The 20,477-nt window shown below is 33.9% G+C and overlaps 1 protein-coding gene across 1 annotated transcript in view; it reads left to right on the top strand.

Annotated features, from left to right (window-relative positions):
- SPATA17 (spermatogenesis associated 17) overlaps window positions 1–20,477 on the top strand; it is an 86,908-nt gene that overhangs the window by 23,366 nt on the left and 43,065 nt on the right. Inside the window, exon 6 of the mRNA XM_086745218.1 lies at window positions 12,773–12,896. Within this exon, the coding sequence (XP_086601344.1) occupies window positions 12,773–12,896 (124 nt within the window). The remainder of the gene's footprint in view (window positions 1–12,772; window positions 12,897–20,477) is intronic.

The raw sequence follows: 20,477 nt of genomic DNA, 5'->3' as shown, positions 1-20,477 counted from the left end.
CTTACTCTTGATTACTAGAGCATTACTGAGATCTATTTACTTTTAATGTGATAAGTACTTTGCTTCCGAAAACTTTTGAGGTGTTGCTGTTTTCCATGAAGTGGGCTTGAAATAAATCATCTGTTGTCACAGTAATATGAGGAGAACTTGCAAAGCCTCCATCCGTCTGTTCCTTTCCGATAAAGATAAGTCCAGGTGCTGGCCATTTTCTCAAGTGTCAAAGTATTTTGAAGAATGCATATATTGTCTTATAATTCAATTAAAATGTTCCTCCTCATTGACTGCAGAAGCAATTGATTCTGTAGTCTATTTTCAATTAGTGCCAAGCCTTTCAGACAGCTCCTTGGATTTCTTGCAACAATAAAAAACTCATTTTTGTAATGTTGTCTTTCACTCGATGTTTAATTAACTAATTTATCTTCAACCAATCTTCTTTTCCTTGTCTTTAAAGATATCTAGAGGAAATACGTTATGCTTTTTAACTCACTTACCTGTAATTAGAATTTTCTGAATGTAAACTTACTCTGCTAGCTTTCTTTAGGAGTCATAGAAATAGAGACAAATGCCAAATATACTTTCTTTTACTTAAATATTAATTTAGAGTGGTAGGGAACGTAATTTGAGACATCTATGCCTTTTCCAGAGGATTTTAGGTGTAACTGATAGATCTTGTAGGAAACTTAGAACTCTAATACACTGAGGATCCCACAGTACTTTCATAGCTACAAGCCTGATGTTATTAGGATAAGTAAGATATAAAAAATGAGTTATTTGATTCTTCTCTGTGATTTGACCTAGTTTCCATTGAACAATATTAAGATGCTCATGTTAACTGAATTGGGAGTTAGGCCAGAGAAAAGCTTTAAAAGAATACATTTTAAAGAGACTCACATCTGGTTAAAATATTCTCTACAGTCATGTATTTAATGATGATTTTTCCTTCTTAAACATGTTGTCCGTAAATCCAGCTTTCTTCACAGATTCCAAGCATAAAAAACGTCTTTGACAAGTCAGTCCATTTTTAGCTCTTCTCTCTGCCTACCTTTATACATACTACCACGTTTATTTACATATATGCTTTTATACAGCGTATATTATTTAATAACTGTAGGCTTTTACTAATGCATTTCGCAAAACAATACATTTTAGATGGACCTTTTGTCTTTTTAGCTTGATCGTGAAATTGAAATGAACTGGCTAAAGCTGTAGAGCAGGCAGTACTCTGTTTTAACTCCATAGGAAAGCACTTTCTGAATGCAGTGAGGTTAAGGTAAGAACCATTGTGGCTACACAGTAAGGTGAATTTCCAATGTAGATTCAGCTAGACATACTTCATGTGCCTTATTCTATTCCTATATCTCTTGAGCAAGTGGTGAAAGCAGTCTTACCACGTTTTTAGCTGGTTCTGTGTAATATAGATCAAGTTTTTCAGATAAATATGAATAACATAAGTAACATAATTAAGGGGTTAGATTGTAGTCTTTATACTTTCTCATGTATTCTTGTACAGCGATAAACACACCATTAGCAGTAACAGATTGAACATTAAGCCTTATTTCACTTGTATCCAAAGGAAAATTTTTAATCTGCGTGTGTAGAAAGAAATTTGAGATCCTTGCATTCACTCATTGAACAAAATACTCTGTGGTGTAGCTGATAACTTTTGGTAAAAGTAGAATAAAACATGTGTGACAACATAGTATTGAAGAATAACAATAATCTTACACCTGTGAGCTTTGAAGGCACTGTAGTGTCTGGATAGATTTTTTATTTTGCAGTAGTTCTGTTAGAATTACTGACAGCTCACAAAACATTTTATGCGGACACAGACTGACTAATCTTAGCATTTTATGTTGTCTTATATAGACAGATGTCATAGTCTTATATTTTGTCTGAAGTAGGATCTTCGCTGTAAAATAAGTAGAAAAGGGGAAGAGGTACAGTTTCATTAAGCTCTAACTTATCATTGACTGTCAGGTAGGTCTTGTTATGCTGTCCATCCTCATTTAACTATCCCACAAGATCTCTTAATGAAGTTAAGCCCCAAGTTCACTCCAGTAATTCTGTGGCAAGAGTTTGTGCAATGTAACAATTCATCACTTGTCAGGAAGGCACTTTTAGTTTATACATTTAATAAGGGCATCCTCTAGCTTGGTTAATTAGAAGTGAACAGTTTGCATATTTACTAAATGCGGAGTGTCATTGCCACCACGGCCTATTGCCTACATGAATTATTTCTCTATCTGCAATAAACAGCTGGGTAATTATTACTGCCATAATCAGATAAATTCCCTCTGTAAGGCTTTTCTTACATGGCAATTCTTTGAACTCATCCAAAGCTGAACAAAATTTATGAACTCCAGCAGCTAGGCCACTTTTTCACAGTGTAGTGTCCCTGTTCCCTGTTTCAAGGACATGTAGAGTATCATAAATATTGTGTAAATTAGGAGGATAAATATGATTACCTAAAGATTACATATTAATAAACTTGATTTTCAAAATACAATTTTCAGGTTGTAACTGATTAAATTACAGCAGTTCTGTTTTTATCTAATTGTAAAGACATGACAGGCCATCTATATACAGGCTATACTAGGTTATCAGGGAAGAGCTCTACCACTTGGAAACTAAAGACTCATGAAAAAGTATATAAATATTTTTCATATGCCTTTTGGAGAACTAGTCATTTCAGCTGTTTAGGTCATTAGAAGTATGACAAATTTTATGTGCCGTTTACTTAACTGACTTAATGCAGTTGTTTTGTCATTAAAACAAGGTGATAGTTCTTTTTGTGTGCAATTTTCAGTTTAATAATGAAGCATAAAATTTAAATGCATGAATTTATGTGTTACATTAGTAAATTAGATATTTCTTTTATTTATCAAAGCAATTTGTATACAAACGATTATGTAGCTAAGCTTGCTCTGTGCTATCCAAATATTCCAGCTCTTATGTGAGTGCATCTACAGATACATCAGTGAGTACTTAATTTACACATGCAGGTTTTCAAGAATGTGCTGAATGTAGCTTATTTTTGAGTTCTCCAAAGAAACAAAAGAAAATCCAAAGACATAAGTGTCTTTTTTTTTTTTTACTTAATGCACAACAGTCCATTTGATTTAACACCACAAGCTTTTTTTTTGTCATAATGTAAGATACTGTGTGTGATTGCAACTAGAAAATTGCTATTAGCTGTTCACAAATTTCATAACTCCTTATTTAATAAGTAGTGTACCTCACAATTTAACAAAATGCTCAGAGATAGCAGGAATATTAAGGAAGACCAAACTAAGTAAGTTGTTCTTTGGCACTGCCTTACCCAATGGAAGCCTTTTAAGGCTTCTAGACTGCCTTTCTCATTTCCCATTTTTGTAGGAGAAATAGAGACTACAGTGGTGAAGACCTTTAAAAAAAGCCACACCACAGTTGTGTTTTGTTATTAGAAGTATGGTATCTATGAATTACATTTTTGCAAGTTCATTATCTGATTTGTGACTGAGGATTTGAAGGCTTATTGATCCTTCTTTGACATTTCAGATTTTTTAATGGTGGAAAATTGTAGTCTTTCCCTATATATTGGTACATCCTATAATATCCCATGAAGTATCATAGAATTGAATGAGATGCAAAGCAGTATACAGTCTCTCAAAATAATTTTGTTTTAGTAGAAAAATGTCTGAAATGAAAAAAAAAAGGCATTTTTTTTTAAAAAAGGAACTAATATCTTTGTTAATTTTTTTTTTTTATTTTCTAGATCATTATAAATAGACCCTTCTGTTATCTAAGTAGATTTAGTTCTCTTAAGTATTCATTCAGAGAACAAAACGGAAAAACTAATTGTCTTCTATTTTTACAGTTTAGAACAGTAATAAGGAATAACAAAAAAATGTTGTGGATTTTTTTTTTTTGTTCTAGTGATGCTCAAAATAATGTTATTCTGAATCAGATAGTCTAGTCTGACTTCAGATCTAGCACCAGTATCATATCTGTCAATAACAAATTTATAACAGTATCTCTAAAAAGTCCATTAAGCTTTGGCTGAACAATCTAGATATAAGAAATCAAATTATAGAAAATACCCTTTTTATTCTACTCCAGGAGTTATTGCCTTTGATGTTCAAAGCATGTCCCATATTTCCTCATTGAAATAGTTTGAGTCTATCTTTGAACGATTGCTTCTTGTTATATCCTCCTCTACTAGACTGAAAACACCTTTACTATTCAGAATCCATACATTAATCTAGCCACCTTGTAGTATTCTTTGTGCTAAATATAAGCAATGAAGGTCAATGCAAGGTGTTATGTCTCTGCTTAAGATAATTTTTGTGACCATTTTGGACAGACTTAAACATCCGTACTATAGGAATCGGAATTCAGCATAGTGAAGGTGCGGAAGAAATTTTTAAAAAATACTTTTCTTTTCTTCTGATGTGTTGTCAGCTTATGCATTGATTTATATACCTTTTCATCACAGTATCATAAAAGAGCTTCTTCATCTCTGTGACTTCTACTCAGAATACCCTTTTTAAAAGCCATAGTTTCTCATGCTGTGAGCATGATTTTTTTTAAGCTGTGCAAAACTTTTACTTATTATGATCTCCCTTTCAAATTCTTCCGACTCTTCACCTTGTAGAGATAATTACATGAATCTGTTAAGTAGTTTATCCTTGACAATGAATCTAAATCCCAGTGTTTTACCTTGTACTTCATAGTTCCTACTGCCTTCAAACCAAATCAACACAACAAAGTGTTTCAGGAAAGCAACATTTTCCACCTCTTTTCTCTAAGTAGGCTATTCTTTGCAAAATGTTTACAGCCTCATCTAACAAATAAATTTGATCTTTCAGCTGCATGACACAAAAAATGATGCAGCCCTCATTAGCCTACTTGTACTTGGTGATGGGAGACCCTCACTGTTACCTAGCATTGTACTTAGCTACTCAAGAAGGGATCTACTACTCAGATCAGAAAATTATGTGCTTAGGTATAGACAATAGAATCTAAATGTTGAATGTGCTCTTTAGACATGAGTCATTGGATGCCTAAATCTATAATTAAATGTAGTCTGGTTTATATGGTAGAACCCAAATTTCAGAGTATGGACTAATTCTGAGTGTATTTTCTTGCATGCCATACTAAAAAAAATGCCCAATTTTTTGAGTGTTGATTACTTCAAAGTTTTCAAGTCAACAAGAGACAAGGTTTCCTAGCACTTTTGAAAAATTATAGTTGCTGATTTTAGTTTGGTAATTAGCCACTGCTGTGAAATCACATACTTACAAGTAGCACTGCAGTATTTTAAAATGCATCAGATCTCTCCCAAAATAATTACATTTGCTATATAAAAAAAATACTCATTTACTGTGTCTTTCATAATATTTTATGCTTCATTAAAAATGACATCATAGATGCTCAAGTGGTAACACTATTCTACAAGTATGGAATTTGAGAAAACCATGAGGTACCGTGAAAATCACTATGAAGTTGTGAGATTTGGCATTACTGCTCAGGTTCGTGTAATGGGTCAATACTTAAAATTTCTACCTGCCTTGCCATTGTAAAACCCGTTTAGTGTGAGCAAAGTGTATAATTTTATTTGCAAACATATGCAGACTTTTATATGAAAGTAAGTGAAAAATGTGAGTCAGTCAGTAAACCTCAGTCAGACGGTTTCATAATACCCTGAGAAGGAAAATTAACTTAGCTGATGACCTTTAGAAGTTATCATGTCATGTTTGGTTTCTAAATCACATAATGTTGAATATTGTAGATGTTGCCAAGTACCAGATATTAAAGTAAAAGGAATACAGATATGTCTACATTGTCCTGCACTGCAGCAGAGAGATAACAGTTAGCTTAAATGAGTTCTTCTAGTACTGGGAACAGCTTAACTGTAGCAAAACATAGCAGTATGCTTTCCTCTAGTTATTACTGTGCAGATGGTAGCATATACAGTCTTCTGGGAATTGCAGTGCAGAAAGATAACAGATACTTTCACATGACATTCTCTAAAAAACTTTCAATGGTATTTGGCTGTGGTCAGACATCCTCTTTTATGTGTTGCTGGAAAAATTAAGAGCATGACTGCATTCTTAGCAGCCTAGCACTGACACTGTGCTAGAAATGACCACCACTGCTAAACTGGTATCAGAATAATTTCTATTATCCACTATCTATTGTGTTACCTGTTATCTGTTCAGGGCCAGATCAGCTTTTTTACCCCCAGATACTATCACTGTTTAAGCTAATCAGTCAGGCTGATTTTCCATGAAGGGGTCAATAGCAAACAGACATGGAGTGAAAACATTTTTCCTGTTATGGTTAGCTATATTAGTATGGACCTGAGCATAAATGAAGTTTAACCAGTACACTTGGATCCAGTCACTCAGCCAACAGAAGGTCCAGTGTTGTAGTTACTCTTATGCCACATCTTTAATGGGTGGGTTTTACAGTTTAATTAAACTGAAATAGTTAAGCTAACAAAACGTCATTGTTTAAATAAATTATTTTACAAAAAATATTTTTATCTTCACAGCATTTTGTGCTGCCAATGAACATGAAGTAAATTCAGCTTAAGGATTTATACACACAAGGGAAAAATATTTGGACCAGTAAGTTCACAAAAAAAAAAGTAGGTTTTAAGTAGGTCTGAGGGAAAATTCTGTAGAAGTTGTTATTGAAACCTTAATTAGAAGATTCTATATAATGGATTAGGGAAAATATTCCCTTTTTAGTTATAAACTGGCTCTGCAATCAGCACTTTGAAAAGCTGTTACACTCTCTTGAGTAACTGTGCAGCAGTGGAAATTGGAAGGATAAGAAGGATACATCAGTCTGTTCTTTCCTATCGTCTGGTACATGCTGTGTCCTGATCTCCTGATCTGCACAAGGTATTCATTCACTGTATGCCCTTCACCGCTACGTTCATCACATTTCCTACGTAGTATATTGATCACATTGTGGACCTTGACAGTGGAACTGGTGTATCACTTAATTCCATTGGCGGTGTACACTATGTGATTAAGGAAAGATGAGGAGAGTGTGTTCTACTATGCACTGGATTTTAATGGGATTTTAAGGTGTTAGGAATTTCTTTCTGTAAAATTAATAATAATACAAACCATAGGGTGTTTTTACATGGCTACAAATTAGCTTTATGTATTTTATTTTTTTTTATCCTAAGGAGTCATATTAGTTTCCTGTTCACTGCACTGCAATGACAGAGGAGTACCATTCCTCCAAATTGTGAAGAGAGTGTCATGATTAAGTTGTCAAATAGATTGATGTAAACATTCATATTTAAAATTAGTAAGAATTTTGGACGCTCATTTGTGGTAGGTCTCCTAGGCAGTAAGATAACTCGCACCACTGGTATTGACTGCCTCTTTGAGCATGTTTCACTGCAACTTGAGATCAAACAATTTGGTCAAGGGATTCTACCAGGCTACATACAGGAATATACATCATGGTGGAGAGGAGTAGGAGGTTTACAGAGCTGCTGCATTCTGCTCAGTAAATCTGAACAGATACATTCAAAAAATCAGAAAAAGTTTGAGAATGATCAAACTGTCTGATGGTACATAGTTAACGTAAATATGTAGTATGTGTGTTCTGTGAAAACTTTCCTTTAAAGTACAGAGCTCTCTAAACTGATTTTACATCCTAGTCTAGTCTATAGGTATATTTCAATTTTCCCCAATATAATAGATTAGGTCATATGACATTATCATGGCAGGTCATATTCCATTCTCACCTACACCAATGTAATGTGAAATCAAGTGGTATGCAGTGGTGTACCAAAAGTATTGTCCTACTAATTTCATTTGCATTTCCAAATTCTCTATGTGAGCAGAGAGGATGGTATATATTCAGAAAGGTAAAATTGATTTAAGTTATCTACTTTTATGCTAAAGTTGCCTACTGCCTATATTGCAGGAATTTTATGATTTGGCATCTGAACTGTTTAAAATCACAATAACTTCGTACTCTAGGCAGCTATACTAATTATTGATTTTCTCAGATGCTTTTTAGTTGATATTATAATTTTATGGTTATCTGGTCAAAGCACCACAGAATGCCAGTGAAAATGCAAACAGAATGCAATAGATCGATAAAGTTCAATAAATGTAAGTCAGTGTGAATTTATAATATGATGCAGTTCTATGCAGAATTATGAAAATCTGTATATTGCTGAAACCATCATTTGAAGACCTTTCAAAAAGTGCCAGGAACAATATTATATGTGTATTTTTAACCTTTATACAGACAGCAGGAGCACTGTCAACTGAATTTGCATCTCATAGCTGGAACCAATACAACTGCCTACTGCATAATGAAGTATCAGAATAACAATGTTACCTTGTCATATGAAAATGTTTTATTTTCAAACTACAAAAAGCAAATATTTTTATCATTAATGAATCCATAGCTACTTCACAGATTTGTTAAACAAGATCATTTTTAATTATGGGCTTTGAGAACATATGTTGATAATCTTATACCTATTTTCAATTACATGAAACATTCGCTATCAGAAGGAAAACACAGTTTGTGTTACCCAGTATATTCATATTTTTAACAGAAGAATGCATTCTAAACTTGCACTAATAAAAATTTATATTCTTCTGAATTGTTGAACAATTTTCACATCCTGAAAGTGATCAGACACTACGTTTGTCAAAAATTACACATATTTCCTCTACAAAGATATTCCATAAAAATCTGTGTGGGAGAAACTCTGATTAGACTAAGCTTGTATGGGAAGCCAGGTTTGTAGAAAGATGTAGTAGATGCTGTTAATATACTGAGATAAGCTTTAAGATAATGAAAATACCATGTACTAAAAAAAATTACCTGCTTTTTCAGTTATAACAGTTTGATAAGCAGTACTATTCCAACTATGAAGCAAGCAGCAGACAGATCATTTGTAAAAATAGAACAAGATTATTAATTAATGTAAAACATGTTTCCCATCTACAGAACCCTTTTTCTCCCCCAAAATTTAGTGAAGCTTTAAAAATGCCAGCCAAACAATTTGCCCATATTCAGTTCTCCCACTTCACACTGAACCATGAAAGGTTCATCCTGAAGCAAATTTGGTCCAGAGTATCATGCATCATAGCTAGTATTTGTAATCTTGTATAGTCCCAAGAAAAGATTACTTACTATTACTCAATGACCTGAAATATTTATGAACAAAGAGAAGGTTTGTAGTAAGTGTAAGGGTTTAATCCAAAGATCATTTAATTTCAATAAATTTTCAATTGACTTTAATGGAATTTGGATTTACTTTCTCTGGGCAGGCATACACACAGAAGGTCACGAACATGGAACTTCTCAATAAACACATTTACATATAAGCTATCTGGAAGTCTAAGTTTATGTCTTTAGTATCACTTATGCTTATACATATTTTTCTATATGGTAACACTGGACTCCCTTGCACAGTGCATAACGTGGTACTATTAATCTGCTAATGTGTGAAATTCTACATTCATATACAGCTACTTTTAGATTCTCTGCTTTTGTTGCTCCTGTTCGAATTCTTGGAAGTGTGGTAAAAGAGATGACAGTTTCAGGTTCAAATAGCTTTAGAATAAATCTGTATTTATGCTAAAACATCTGTGCTTTCCAGACAAGCAATGTTTGGACTACTACATACACTTTATTTTGTACTGCCTCTCAGGAGAGAATAATCTTGGGAGCTGTTATCTCCGAGACAGAATTGTCTGCATGTTCTGTACAACTGTACAGAGCAGTATAATGGATGATAGAAATATTCAGCACAACTGACAAAATGTGTAGACTGCAAAGTATGTTGAAAATTATTTGTAACTGCTTAAAAAACTCAAACTTTTAAATGGATTATGGTACAACGTTAATGGGGATGTGTGATAATCAGGAAGGATCATGATGATTTGGGTGATAGTGTCTAAAAAGATAATGAAATGCATTGAGCTTCAACAAGTGTTTTAGACTTCAATTAATTTCAGCAAATAATGATTATTAGTCATTCATTCAATGTAATCTGGTAAATTCAGATTAATGACAATGGGAAACATTTTGCATCCCATTATCATTACATCTGTAATGAAAATCTATATTTTTATCATTATTTGAGAGTTTTCATCACCAGTTGTGTTCTGAATAACAAAGCTTCCATATCCACTTTTGCGAAGAAGTACATGTGTATATAAGAACATGAATAAACCGTGGTAATATATTGATAGACATTTCATCAGTTATAGATAGTGGTACTAAAGCTGAACAAAGGACTCTAATAAAAAAGGAACAAGAAATAATATTAAATATGTAAAACATGGCTCATACACTTTGATATTGAAGGTAAAGTGTTGTAAAATAAAAGAACAAAGTTAATACTATATACATTTTCTATTTATTCATTTGTTTATGATTGATTGATATAGAACAAAGAGTTTCCAGGTAAAAATGCTTATGTACCTACATGCAGTGACTCTGAAATCTGTACCTTAAGGACAAAGAAAGGTCGCCAATCTCTCCAACTCCTAGTTCTTTGTCAAAAATGGACACAGTTAATGAGGTTTGTTTGGTACAGCACAAATTCTCAGACACAGATAGAGATCCTTTCAATGGAAACAAATTTGTTTGGCTCTACCAGGTTACTTAGCGATTAATAATAGCCTTGAGATGCAGGTCAGAAAGGTCATCGTCCCCGCTTGCCAACACAATCTAAAATGTGCAGCTAGTCTGGCTCTGCAGGCTTTGAGGCCCCGAAACGCTATGCATAAAGTAAAACAGGCTATTTTCCAACTTCTTTTTTCATATTAATAAGCAATTTTCAAGAGAAGGGTGGCAAAATGGGGGCCATGCCACTCTAAGTAATTCATTTATTTTGCAATTTAATCTTTTGTTGGAAAAAAATTACACTGCTGCAAAAGCATAGCATGGTGATTTTTAAACGTCAGTGTGCTTCATAAGTAACCTTGTATGAAATATTATATTAGCAGCCTTTAACAGTAAACTGCAACAAAAAATATTTCCAGAGATTGAAACAGACCTATACATCTTTTCTGATCTTTAATTTATTTCCTTTTTGTTCTATTTTATTTTACATTTGAAACAAAACTTGTTTAATTACATTTTACTTATTTTAGTTGATAAAAACTTGAAAGATAGCATGAAATAAATAAAAATTGTACATTACAACTTGTATGTAAGAATGTAATTTTACAGTGTTCATATTTATGAAGCAATTATTGCTTTCATATATTTTGATGAACTAATTTAACATTATGATTATGAAAAGTATTAAGAATAAGTCTGAGTCACAATCTTAAAAACACTTTCGGGAGCAATATGACTTTCCCAGGGGATTACTCATATCAGCAAACTTTATGTGCATGTTTTGACAGGACTTGACCCTTGTCCTAGAGTGTCTTATTTGGTACTCATTGAAACAACTGTGTCTATTAATCTGGACCTCTCTAAATAATCTGTTTTGCTGAAATATTTGCATTATCCAGATATGTGAATAGTATATTTTTCTTTGCTTTTTATTTTATCATATACACACATGTTTAAAGAAATAAAGACTAGAATTTACTCAATTAACTTTTAAACAATCTAAATGCTTGGCTGAATATGCTTGGTGTCTTTAGCACTCAGGTTAATTTGAACTAGCCATTTCTTAATAACAAAAATAGCAAGTGTTAATCAAACTAACCTTTTTTAACTGAGTCAAAAAAATTCCATACACGTGCACTGTGCACAATAGCACGGAATTTATTTTCTTATAGAACATTACTTCAGTCCACTGTTTGCTTAATTTGTGACAAGCCTGTCTCTTTGAAAAAAAAAAGCCATTGGAGGAGAAAATTCTGCGCCTATTTTCTGTTTAAGTCTTCCTCTAAACAGCCTGTTAAAATAATGAGTTTTCTCAGTTTTTTAAGAGCTGGTGTTAGGTACAATTCCTTATTTATTTTACAATGAAAGAATTTTTTACAACCTATTGAATACACAGACCCACTAATTTAGATGAAACTACATGTTTGCAAACCTCTGTCATGCAGTTGCTCCGGAGTCCATTACGTTCCTGTTTCTTGTAGTGGCCTGTACCATTGCTAGCAGACCAGAGTAGAAAGCAACATGTCCAAGATACCTAATGCTATGGAAACTCCTCTTAAGGACATTACATGCATCCAGTTCCTCTCTATGCCTATGTTCTCAGCCTTACAAAAGGCTCAAGAATCTAGGGGTGAATGTCAGCTCTTATCCTGTGTCTACTATCCTCTCTCACTCCATGAGGTCTCCCCTGTTTGCAGATCAGAAGAAGGTGTTGCAAGGCACTAGCTGAAACAGAAGTGAACAACTTTTATTTTGAAACCATTGGAAGGAAAATAACTAGATTTGAAGGAAAATAACTAACTTCTGATTAGAGAAATTCAAACTAAAATTACTCTTAGAGACAAAAAAGGGACATCTATGCATGCTATTTTATCAAGCTATAAAAATACATATGTTGACATATTCTTCAAAAGAGTGAACAATATGAACTAATTTACTGTTCATAGTTTTTATAATTTTAATCCTATTTCTTCACAGTTATATCCATATAGAATAGAATCCTGCTGCTGTGGAACTGAATGAACTGTAATTTTGCATTCCAGTGGTGTCAGTATACTGCTACTACGTAATAGCAGAACATTGTGAAGCTATAAAGGGTTAAAGTAAAATAAAACACTAGGACGTCTTTTATTGTTGTAATATAATTAGCAGACTTATTTTATTCCAGGAATGAACTCCAAGAGTACACAGAAATGAAGGAAAATGAAAAGAAAAGGAAAGACCTAGAAAAGAAAGAAAAGGAAAAGAAATACCAAGCCCGAAAGATGCATTACCTCCTTAGCACTGAGCAGGTTGGTGTACCTGTCCCTGACAGCTCATGCAAACCACTTGGGCCCCCAGTCTGACAGAGATAAACTAGCAGGCTGAATGGGACATGACTTGTTGAAAAGATATCACAAAGACACTACTTCGAGTTCAATTTAGTCCTTTTCTATAGGCAAGAGCAGGTACCATGACTATTCCGTGACAGCAGCTTCATAGAGGCAGCATCAGCACTGCTGGTAGAAAGAGTCCAAGTCAGCAGTTTGATCTGCCACTGTGATAACACAACACGAAGGGCATAACCTCGCTTTAAAAACTCATTTTGACTGGCTTATTGTTGTGTTGTTGCACTTGTCAAGAATGAACAAGTTATTAAGCTGAGAAGGGATTTCATTTTTTTTTTCCCTTTTTTTTAATTGAGCTAATGCTTGGATTGGTGCTGTGTTCTGCTTGTTTTTAGAATAGATTGTAAATGCAGGTTTTCAGCTAAAGCTTTTCCTAGAACTGCCTGAATCAGCTTATTTAGTGTGGTTGTTTTCACATAGAAATGCCTCATAAATTTTAAATATTTACTGATTAATTTGTTTTGTATTGATAAAAGTGGTGTATTTTTTCAAGCTTTCTTATATAAGACGCTTTACAGACAGGTGAATATGGCAGTAGATGTATCTTCGACAACATTGATATGATTGGTAAAGCTTGTGAGTTTGCCTTTTTTTTGGTTTCATTTCATGAACTTTTGTTAAAAATGAAAAGATTTTGTGTCCATAAATATTTGGTGACTGGTTGTTCTTCATATGAGCAATCATAGCATGCTAATATCAACTAAGTGCTTGCTTTTCATAGGTTGTTAATTATAATCTGTGTGTAAGAACCGTTAATCCTAAAGAATGCAGGAAAAATACCATGACACTTAGTGGCAGAATATTTCGTCTTTCCATTTATTTGGGAATCATTTGTGATCTGTCCAATAAGTAGAAATATAGTTTAATTAACTGGATATTAGTTATGAAAACTAAATTGAAAATAAAATTTAAGTAATTGTATTTGAAAAAATAGTGTGGTAAAATATTAATAAAAAATAGCATAAGAAATTTTCTGAGTGTCTTTTAGACAGGGGAGCTAGTTAATAACTGGAATTAGCTCACAATAATTGATTAGATCTAGAATATTAAAATAATCTGCAGTGTTTTTGTATTGTTTTAAATTGTAGAAAATTGTGAATTCTTGTTTTGAATAGAACAATTTATGTGAACAAATGCTTAAACATTAATTTTTTACCTGGATTACAAAAATTGTCTGGTTAGAGACATTGAGTGACCTGTGGCATAATAAGATTTTAAAGATGGTAAACTTAGTTCACTTAGTTCACTGGCTTAGCAAACTGTAATACATTTTTAAGGAATGCTAAGTAGTCCCTTATTTCAGCCATCCACCTGGAGGACTGCTGGTAGAGGGCAGCAGTAACTATTATGTTCTTATGAATGTTGGTTTCTAATTTTACAGAATTTGAATTTAGCTAACAGTGTTTTGCGGAACAAAAATATGCTTGGTTTGGCTTGCTGAGATAGTTTGTGAATTCTGGGACTCAGAGCTCACATAATTTTTCCTTTATGACAGAATAGTGCTCCAAGAGCCATCTTCTTTTGCAGGTAGTATTTTAAAACATGAATGAGTGTAAATCAATGCAACACCTTCAGACAACCTATAAACCAGTAAAGTTATATATGAAGTAAAGTACCTATTCCAATCAAAGTTTGTATTCCACAATTGCGTATTGTTATAGAATTTAGTATCTTGCTAAGATACAGGGCAGATTATTTCGGTGAAGAATTTACTGGTCTGATGCTCTGTGTCTGATGTTTTACTCTCTATATGCCTGGTCTTCTGATCTGACTATATCTGCATCTTCCTGTCTTCAATGGATAATTAATTGGATTACTGAGCAAGGTCCATTCATATCTCAGTAGAATCAGACAGCAAAAGTCAACACTTTTGAGTGAGTTAAGGAAAAAACACAATTTGTAAGCAGGGGGCATGGAAAATTAAAAGAGGAGGTTGATGAGCTCGACTTATTGTAGAGTCATGTGTTAATGATAGTCAATGAGTTGTAGAGATGACCTGGTAAAGTTTGCTCCAATCTCCTCCCCTTCCTGCGATGCATAACGAGGTGCAATGATGGAGCTGAGCCACATCATGCATCAAGATTGCAGATGTTCTGTCAGGTTATACAGACAGCATTGCAAAATATGTATTTGCAATAGTTATTTCAAATAGATCCTATAGTTTTGAATCTTTTTGTTTCACTTTAGGCAAAAAGAGTGAGAAAAGGATGTTTACTTATTAACAGAAAGAAGTTAAGGAGTCATTGCTCCTCAATTTTAGTAAAGAAAAGCATGTCAGGTTCCATTTTCCACTCCCTACAAGCCAAAGCCCAGACACCCATCTCAGAAGTGTCTTACAGGTTAAACAGGGAGACGATCAAATGTGGTAGCATTGCACAATGTGGCACATGATACAGTGATTCTCTCTGGCCTTAAAGTCTATGAATTCTTTATTCATTGCAGAATTTGCTCTTCTCGTTCCACAGATTATATGTGTGTGTGTGTATAAACATACATATTTATGGTTGTGCCCATTCCTAACTACTAGCATTATTTTACATTTGAAAAAAAAAAACCAACTTAAGAATGCTAGTGTCATGAATGTACAGGGGTGTCTAGAATATATATTACAGTATGGCCTATGATGAAGTCAACATGTTTTGTCTTTTTCATTAATTAGCTTGCTATTCAAGCATTTATTTCTTCCATAAACTGTTACCTTTACAAAGGAGAAAAAAAAAAGGAATAAATTGATATCAAACTCTGAATTGTTACTGGTACCAGATATATACAGGTAAACTTATACAGACAGATGTGAGCTTGCTTTGATTACTTTCTAAGCCAATCTGGAGCTATAACATGGGGCTGAACCCAAACTAATTAGCCCTGTTGAGAGCCATGGTGTATTAGCTCAAGAATTAATGCAGTTACACAGCTTCTGGTCAGCTCAAAATATAGGCAGAATAAGTGTGTGCATGCTTTCAATTCAGAAACAAGGAGTTTGATCTTCCTACAAAATATTATGTAGACATACCTACAGTTAAGTTGTTTTGTCTACAGTTCCCCACCTTTTTGAGGAGAGTATTGTGTGTATTGAGTACCATTGCTATGAAGCTGACATTCAGGGAAATTATTAATGATTAAAAAATCTATGATACTATACTATACTTTCAATTTTTTCTGTATTTTTTGCAAATAGTTGACTGACTGTATTTTGCCATAGAAATGTACCCAAATATGACTATTTTCCATTGTTACTTGTAGAAATACATTGTATTTACACAAACATTTTAATCCACAGATGAACTAAGCAGTTCATTTGAATAAGAATCATAGTATTTTAGCAAAGAAGTTTAAAGAAAAGAAAGGTAAACAAGTTATGATATTTGCGTAATCAATAATTACTAACAGTAGGAATGTTAATTTGATGTTTTTCATAAATATTAATATTTATATTAATAAGTATTTACTATCTTTCTGTGAAAGTACAATGTTATGCATCCTGCCAACTTCAAAACATAATTATTTTTCTTTACTAAAAACCAGCTACATTTTTTTTTTTTCTTGTAATACCACTAATGTCCATGCAACACAAGTGTAACCCTATTTGTTGGCATAAGAGTGGGCTTGAAAAAAAGAAAGCAAATTTTTATTTGATTTAAATTAAGTGGGTTGCTAAATAATGTCTGGAGAAAAAAAAGCAGGAACTCTAAAACTTCATGGTTGTGAAATATTGAGCTTTTAATCAATTTGCTGTATATGCTAGTAGTATCAATAACTAGTCAAGTAACACCTTACACACGAGCTTCTGTTTGAAGGAAATTTCTTCTACATGATTCCTATAATTGTGAAAAAAAACCCTCAACAGTCGAGTCTACACCCTTTTTATCACGTGATGAAATATGTTGTCTACTCCACCTACTGGTTGCTTGTTGCAAGAGATTCCAGTGTAAAATATAGCGAGAAATAAATCTGTGTGGTGCCAAATATGGGACTTCTAAACTAAATTCCATTCTAAAAACAAGACTTTCTATATTTCATATTTTTAAATTTATATATGTAAAACAATGTTTTCCTTAGTGTATTTTACCTTAAGAATCTGATAAATTCTTACTTCATGATGAACATGGTAAAAATAGCAGTACATATTTAACAAGCCTTTGCCTTTGTTAAAAATATGTCTTGTAATTTCTTATTAATAACACAAAGAAATAACAGTCCAGATGTATTTTTTCATTGTTTTTATCTGTTTTGTCATGAACTGCATTGTGAGTTCTTATTGAGATGTGAAACTTATAATAATTAAGTTTTTTTTACTAGTCCATAATCACAGTATGCTATTTCCACTACAGTGGTAAAAGTACTTTTTTTTTGGTTGTCATTAATAAATGAACTACTTTCTAAATGTGGTTTTCTATTATAAACATGTTTACCTACGTAGATTATCCTTCTATATCCCTGTAGTTCCCCTTTCTATGTTAATAAAATCCAATGTAATTGAACAGGTTCTTACTACTGCTCTTTGTCATATTCACAAGGCTGGCATTTGTAGAAAGGACTGGCCTTTGCAAAGTGCTGACAAACCACCTTTAAAGTCAATGAAAGAATCGCTGAATATATTGATGGCACTTTGTAGAAGTGGATCTGAAGAGCCCACATTTGTTGGAACATGTGGTTGTATGATTCCTGTCATTGATATATCCAGCCTTCCAACAAATTTTGCAGTTGGTCTTTGTCTTGCTTACAATGATCATTAGAGTTAGGTATGTAATAGGTTAAATCAAAAGTTCCAGTATCAAGCTAGATATGTTATAGATACTAGCAGACTAGTATTCTTTAAGTATCTACTGACAGAGTAAGCAGCAATGTTGAGGTGAGTTTGTGAGTGGGAGCAAGTGTGTCAGCTGCTGCTAGCACTACTGATGGTGCCTAGGTGGAGTGGTGCAAGTCCATAGTGTGGTGGGGAGCAGAAGGCAGTGGTAACTGAAAGGAGTCAGAACAGGAGAAGCGGTGGAAGGAGCAGAGTGGTGGGTGTCTTGTTAAGTCACAGATCAGGAAAAGATTCCTGTGGAAACAATCTTCAGAGTGCCACAGACGAAAAAGCCTTCTACTATTATAGTTTCTCCTGTCACTGAGAAAAGTATTGGAGGATCAGCAGAGCAACAGATCTTTTCTCTTTACTCTATAGGTTTTTCCCATATAGCAAACAGTACTGGGTGAGGTAAAAGAGAATTTTAACTCTCTTTTATCCAACTTTCCTCTGTTTCTAAACAGATGAACCACATTTACCTTTGATCACAGAAAATGAATGTACAATTAGTCCAGAAAGCAGAAGTTCTTTGTGATATAGTGTCTATGAAAGCTTGAGAGCTTTTCACACAATTGCAAAACATATTTTGGCATTACTGAGAATGTGATGCCATATATGGATCAATTAAGCTTATCATTTCTCTGGTTGGTGGACTCAATACCAGCCTCATTTTCAAGCCTGGACTTCCTGCTCTGTGATAAATCATGCTGAGATTAGATGAGCTAATGTTGGTCCTCTGATCTGTGGGATATTCTCTTCTATCTGAGTGCTTTAACTGTTGAAACCTTGAGAAAAATTAATAATGCAGTTGTGTGCACATGCCTACTCTTGATTTAGGTACAGAATCTTCTTTCTGTTTGGCCCTGATCAATTAGAAGATCTGACTGAGTCAGACTGAAGGCTCACCTGTGTCAGCATCCTATCTTTAACAGTGACCAACAACATGTACCTAGAAAGGAGCTCTAAAATGAGGCAGCGAGGCAATAGAATGACATGCTAAGAATACTGTCCCAGAATACTGTTTTTTTTTTGTGGCAGAGCTTTCAATTTTTTTATTATTAAGGTGTTCACTTTTTGCCTCTGTATTCCTCCTGTTCCTGCCTCTCTTAATACTCAAAGAAGGAGTAACCTAAACAGAGAGAGGGTGATAAGAGACCTAGACCCACAACACTAACTAGCTCTAAAATTGTGCTTCCTTGGCTGACAAGTTCACTCGTTCTCCTTGCAGTACTGTTCTGCAGCATGCTCATTTCACAGCATATACTGTCTCTGGTATTCTGCCACAGGAGAATATGCAACAGCAAAGTGCATTATTCTTTCTCCACAGTTTGATGGGGTTCTACAGATTGCCTCTTCCACTCCAAGCAACAGTAAAGTCTGTCACTTTCCAGCCCTCTTTAGCAGGGTGACAATTTCTGCGGATATCCTTTGGAAGTTTGTGAACAGATACCGTTCATAAGCTCCTAGGTAATTTAAAGCTGCAGGAGAAGAACAAAGCCCATGTGTAATAATGGACCCTTTTTGTTGTAAAAGTTACAAAATCTATGACATTTCTTTTGGTAACTACCAGTCACAACACATGAGTTATCTTTTTGGATTGCAGTAGTTCCTTCAGTTTTCAGCCTGCTCAAGCGTGTCACCATCTCTCTGTTGAGACAAGGTTAATGTGTTTAGACATGTGGTTAATATTTGCCCATATTTATTCCCATTGAACTAATGCATTGGAAAGGATTACTTGTAGGGATATAATAGCTGGTGCTATAAAATAAGGAAGTATTTTTAATGGAACTAGTCTTGCTGAGATAACCCTTTCCACGAAGACATAAACATGTGAGACAAACACTCCTTAATAGTTTAGCACTACAGAAAACAATTGAAGAACAAAACCCATAAGAATAATGTTCTGTGAGGAGGAAGGAAATGTTAGCATCAAGTGAGTAACAGTGAAAAGTTCCAATTTCAGCAATGAGAACTGAGTTTTTCCATTCTTATTTTCTGTGTAACACCAATACTCCATAACCAATTCCTCTTTAGGGTAATGGAGCAAACTTCTGTGGACTCTGGAGTAGGGCTTTTGTGTACGAAGGTAGCAAAAACATGTCCCAAGGTTACTTTTCAGCTTTTGTTTTTCAGACCAGTTTAATTGACTTTTTGTTGTTATTGTAGAACTCAAAATTATATCACTTTTATCAATTGTATCGGGCATTATTTAATGTTTGTCAGTTCATAGAGTAAAATATTTAAAATTCAAATTCTATTCAATGCTAAGATATTTTTTTATTACATTTTTCCTGTCAACTGAGATGGCAATTCATAAAAATTTCAGTGACTGTGTGTATCCCCTTTTTACACTACAGGAAATCAGGAGTTAATTCTATTGAAGTTACTGCACTTACTTTAGGCATAAGTGTTCTAAGTGAGGCAGAAAAAAAAGCCACAAAATCCTTCCTGGAGCAGCCTAATGAATATTCAGAAGACACAAGTGATTAATATGCTTCTAACCTAATGTGCTGTCCTGTAAAAACTTGAAAAACTATTGGTCTAAAATGACATTCTTTGACACCCACTCCGTCTCTGGACACCTGGCTGTTTTATTCTTATAAAGGTGAGGACTCAGTGGATAAACTCTGGCCTTCAGATCCACAGTTTAAGAGACAAGGCTGCAAGTTTGGTCATTTGAGCTTAGTCCCAAGTGA

Source organism: Chlamydotis macqueenii, chromosome 3, assembly GCF_036417535.1.
Source record: "Chlamydotis macqueenii isolate bChlMac1 chromosome 3, bChlMac1.mat, whole genome shotgun sequence".
Taxonomy (NCBI): Eukaryota; Metazoa; Chordata; class Aves; order Otidiformes; family Otididae; genus Chlamydotis; species Chlamydotis macqueenii.
This window is presented reverse-complemented; position numbering and strand designations above follow the sequence as displayed.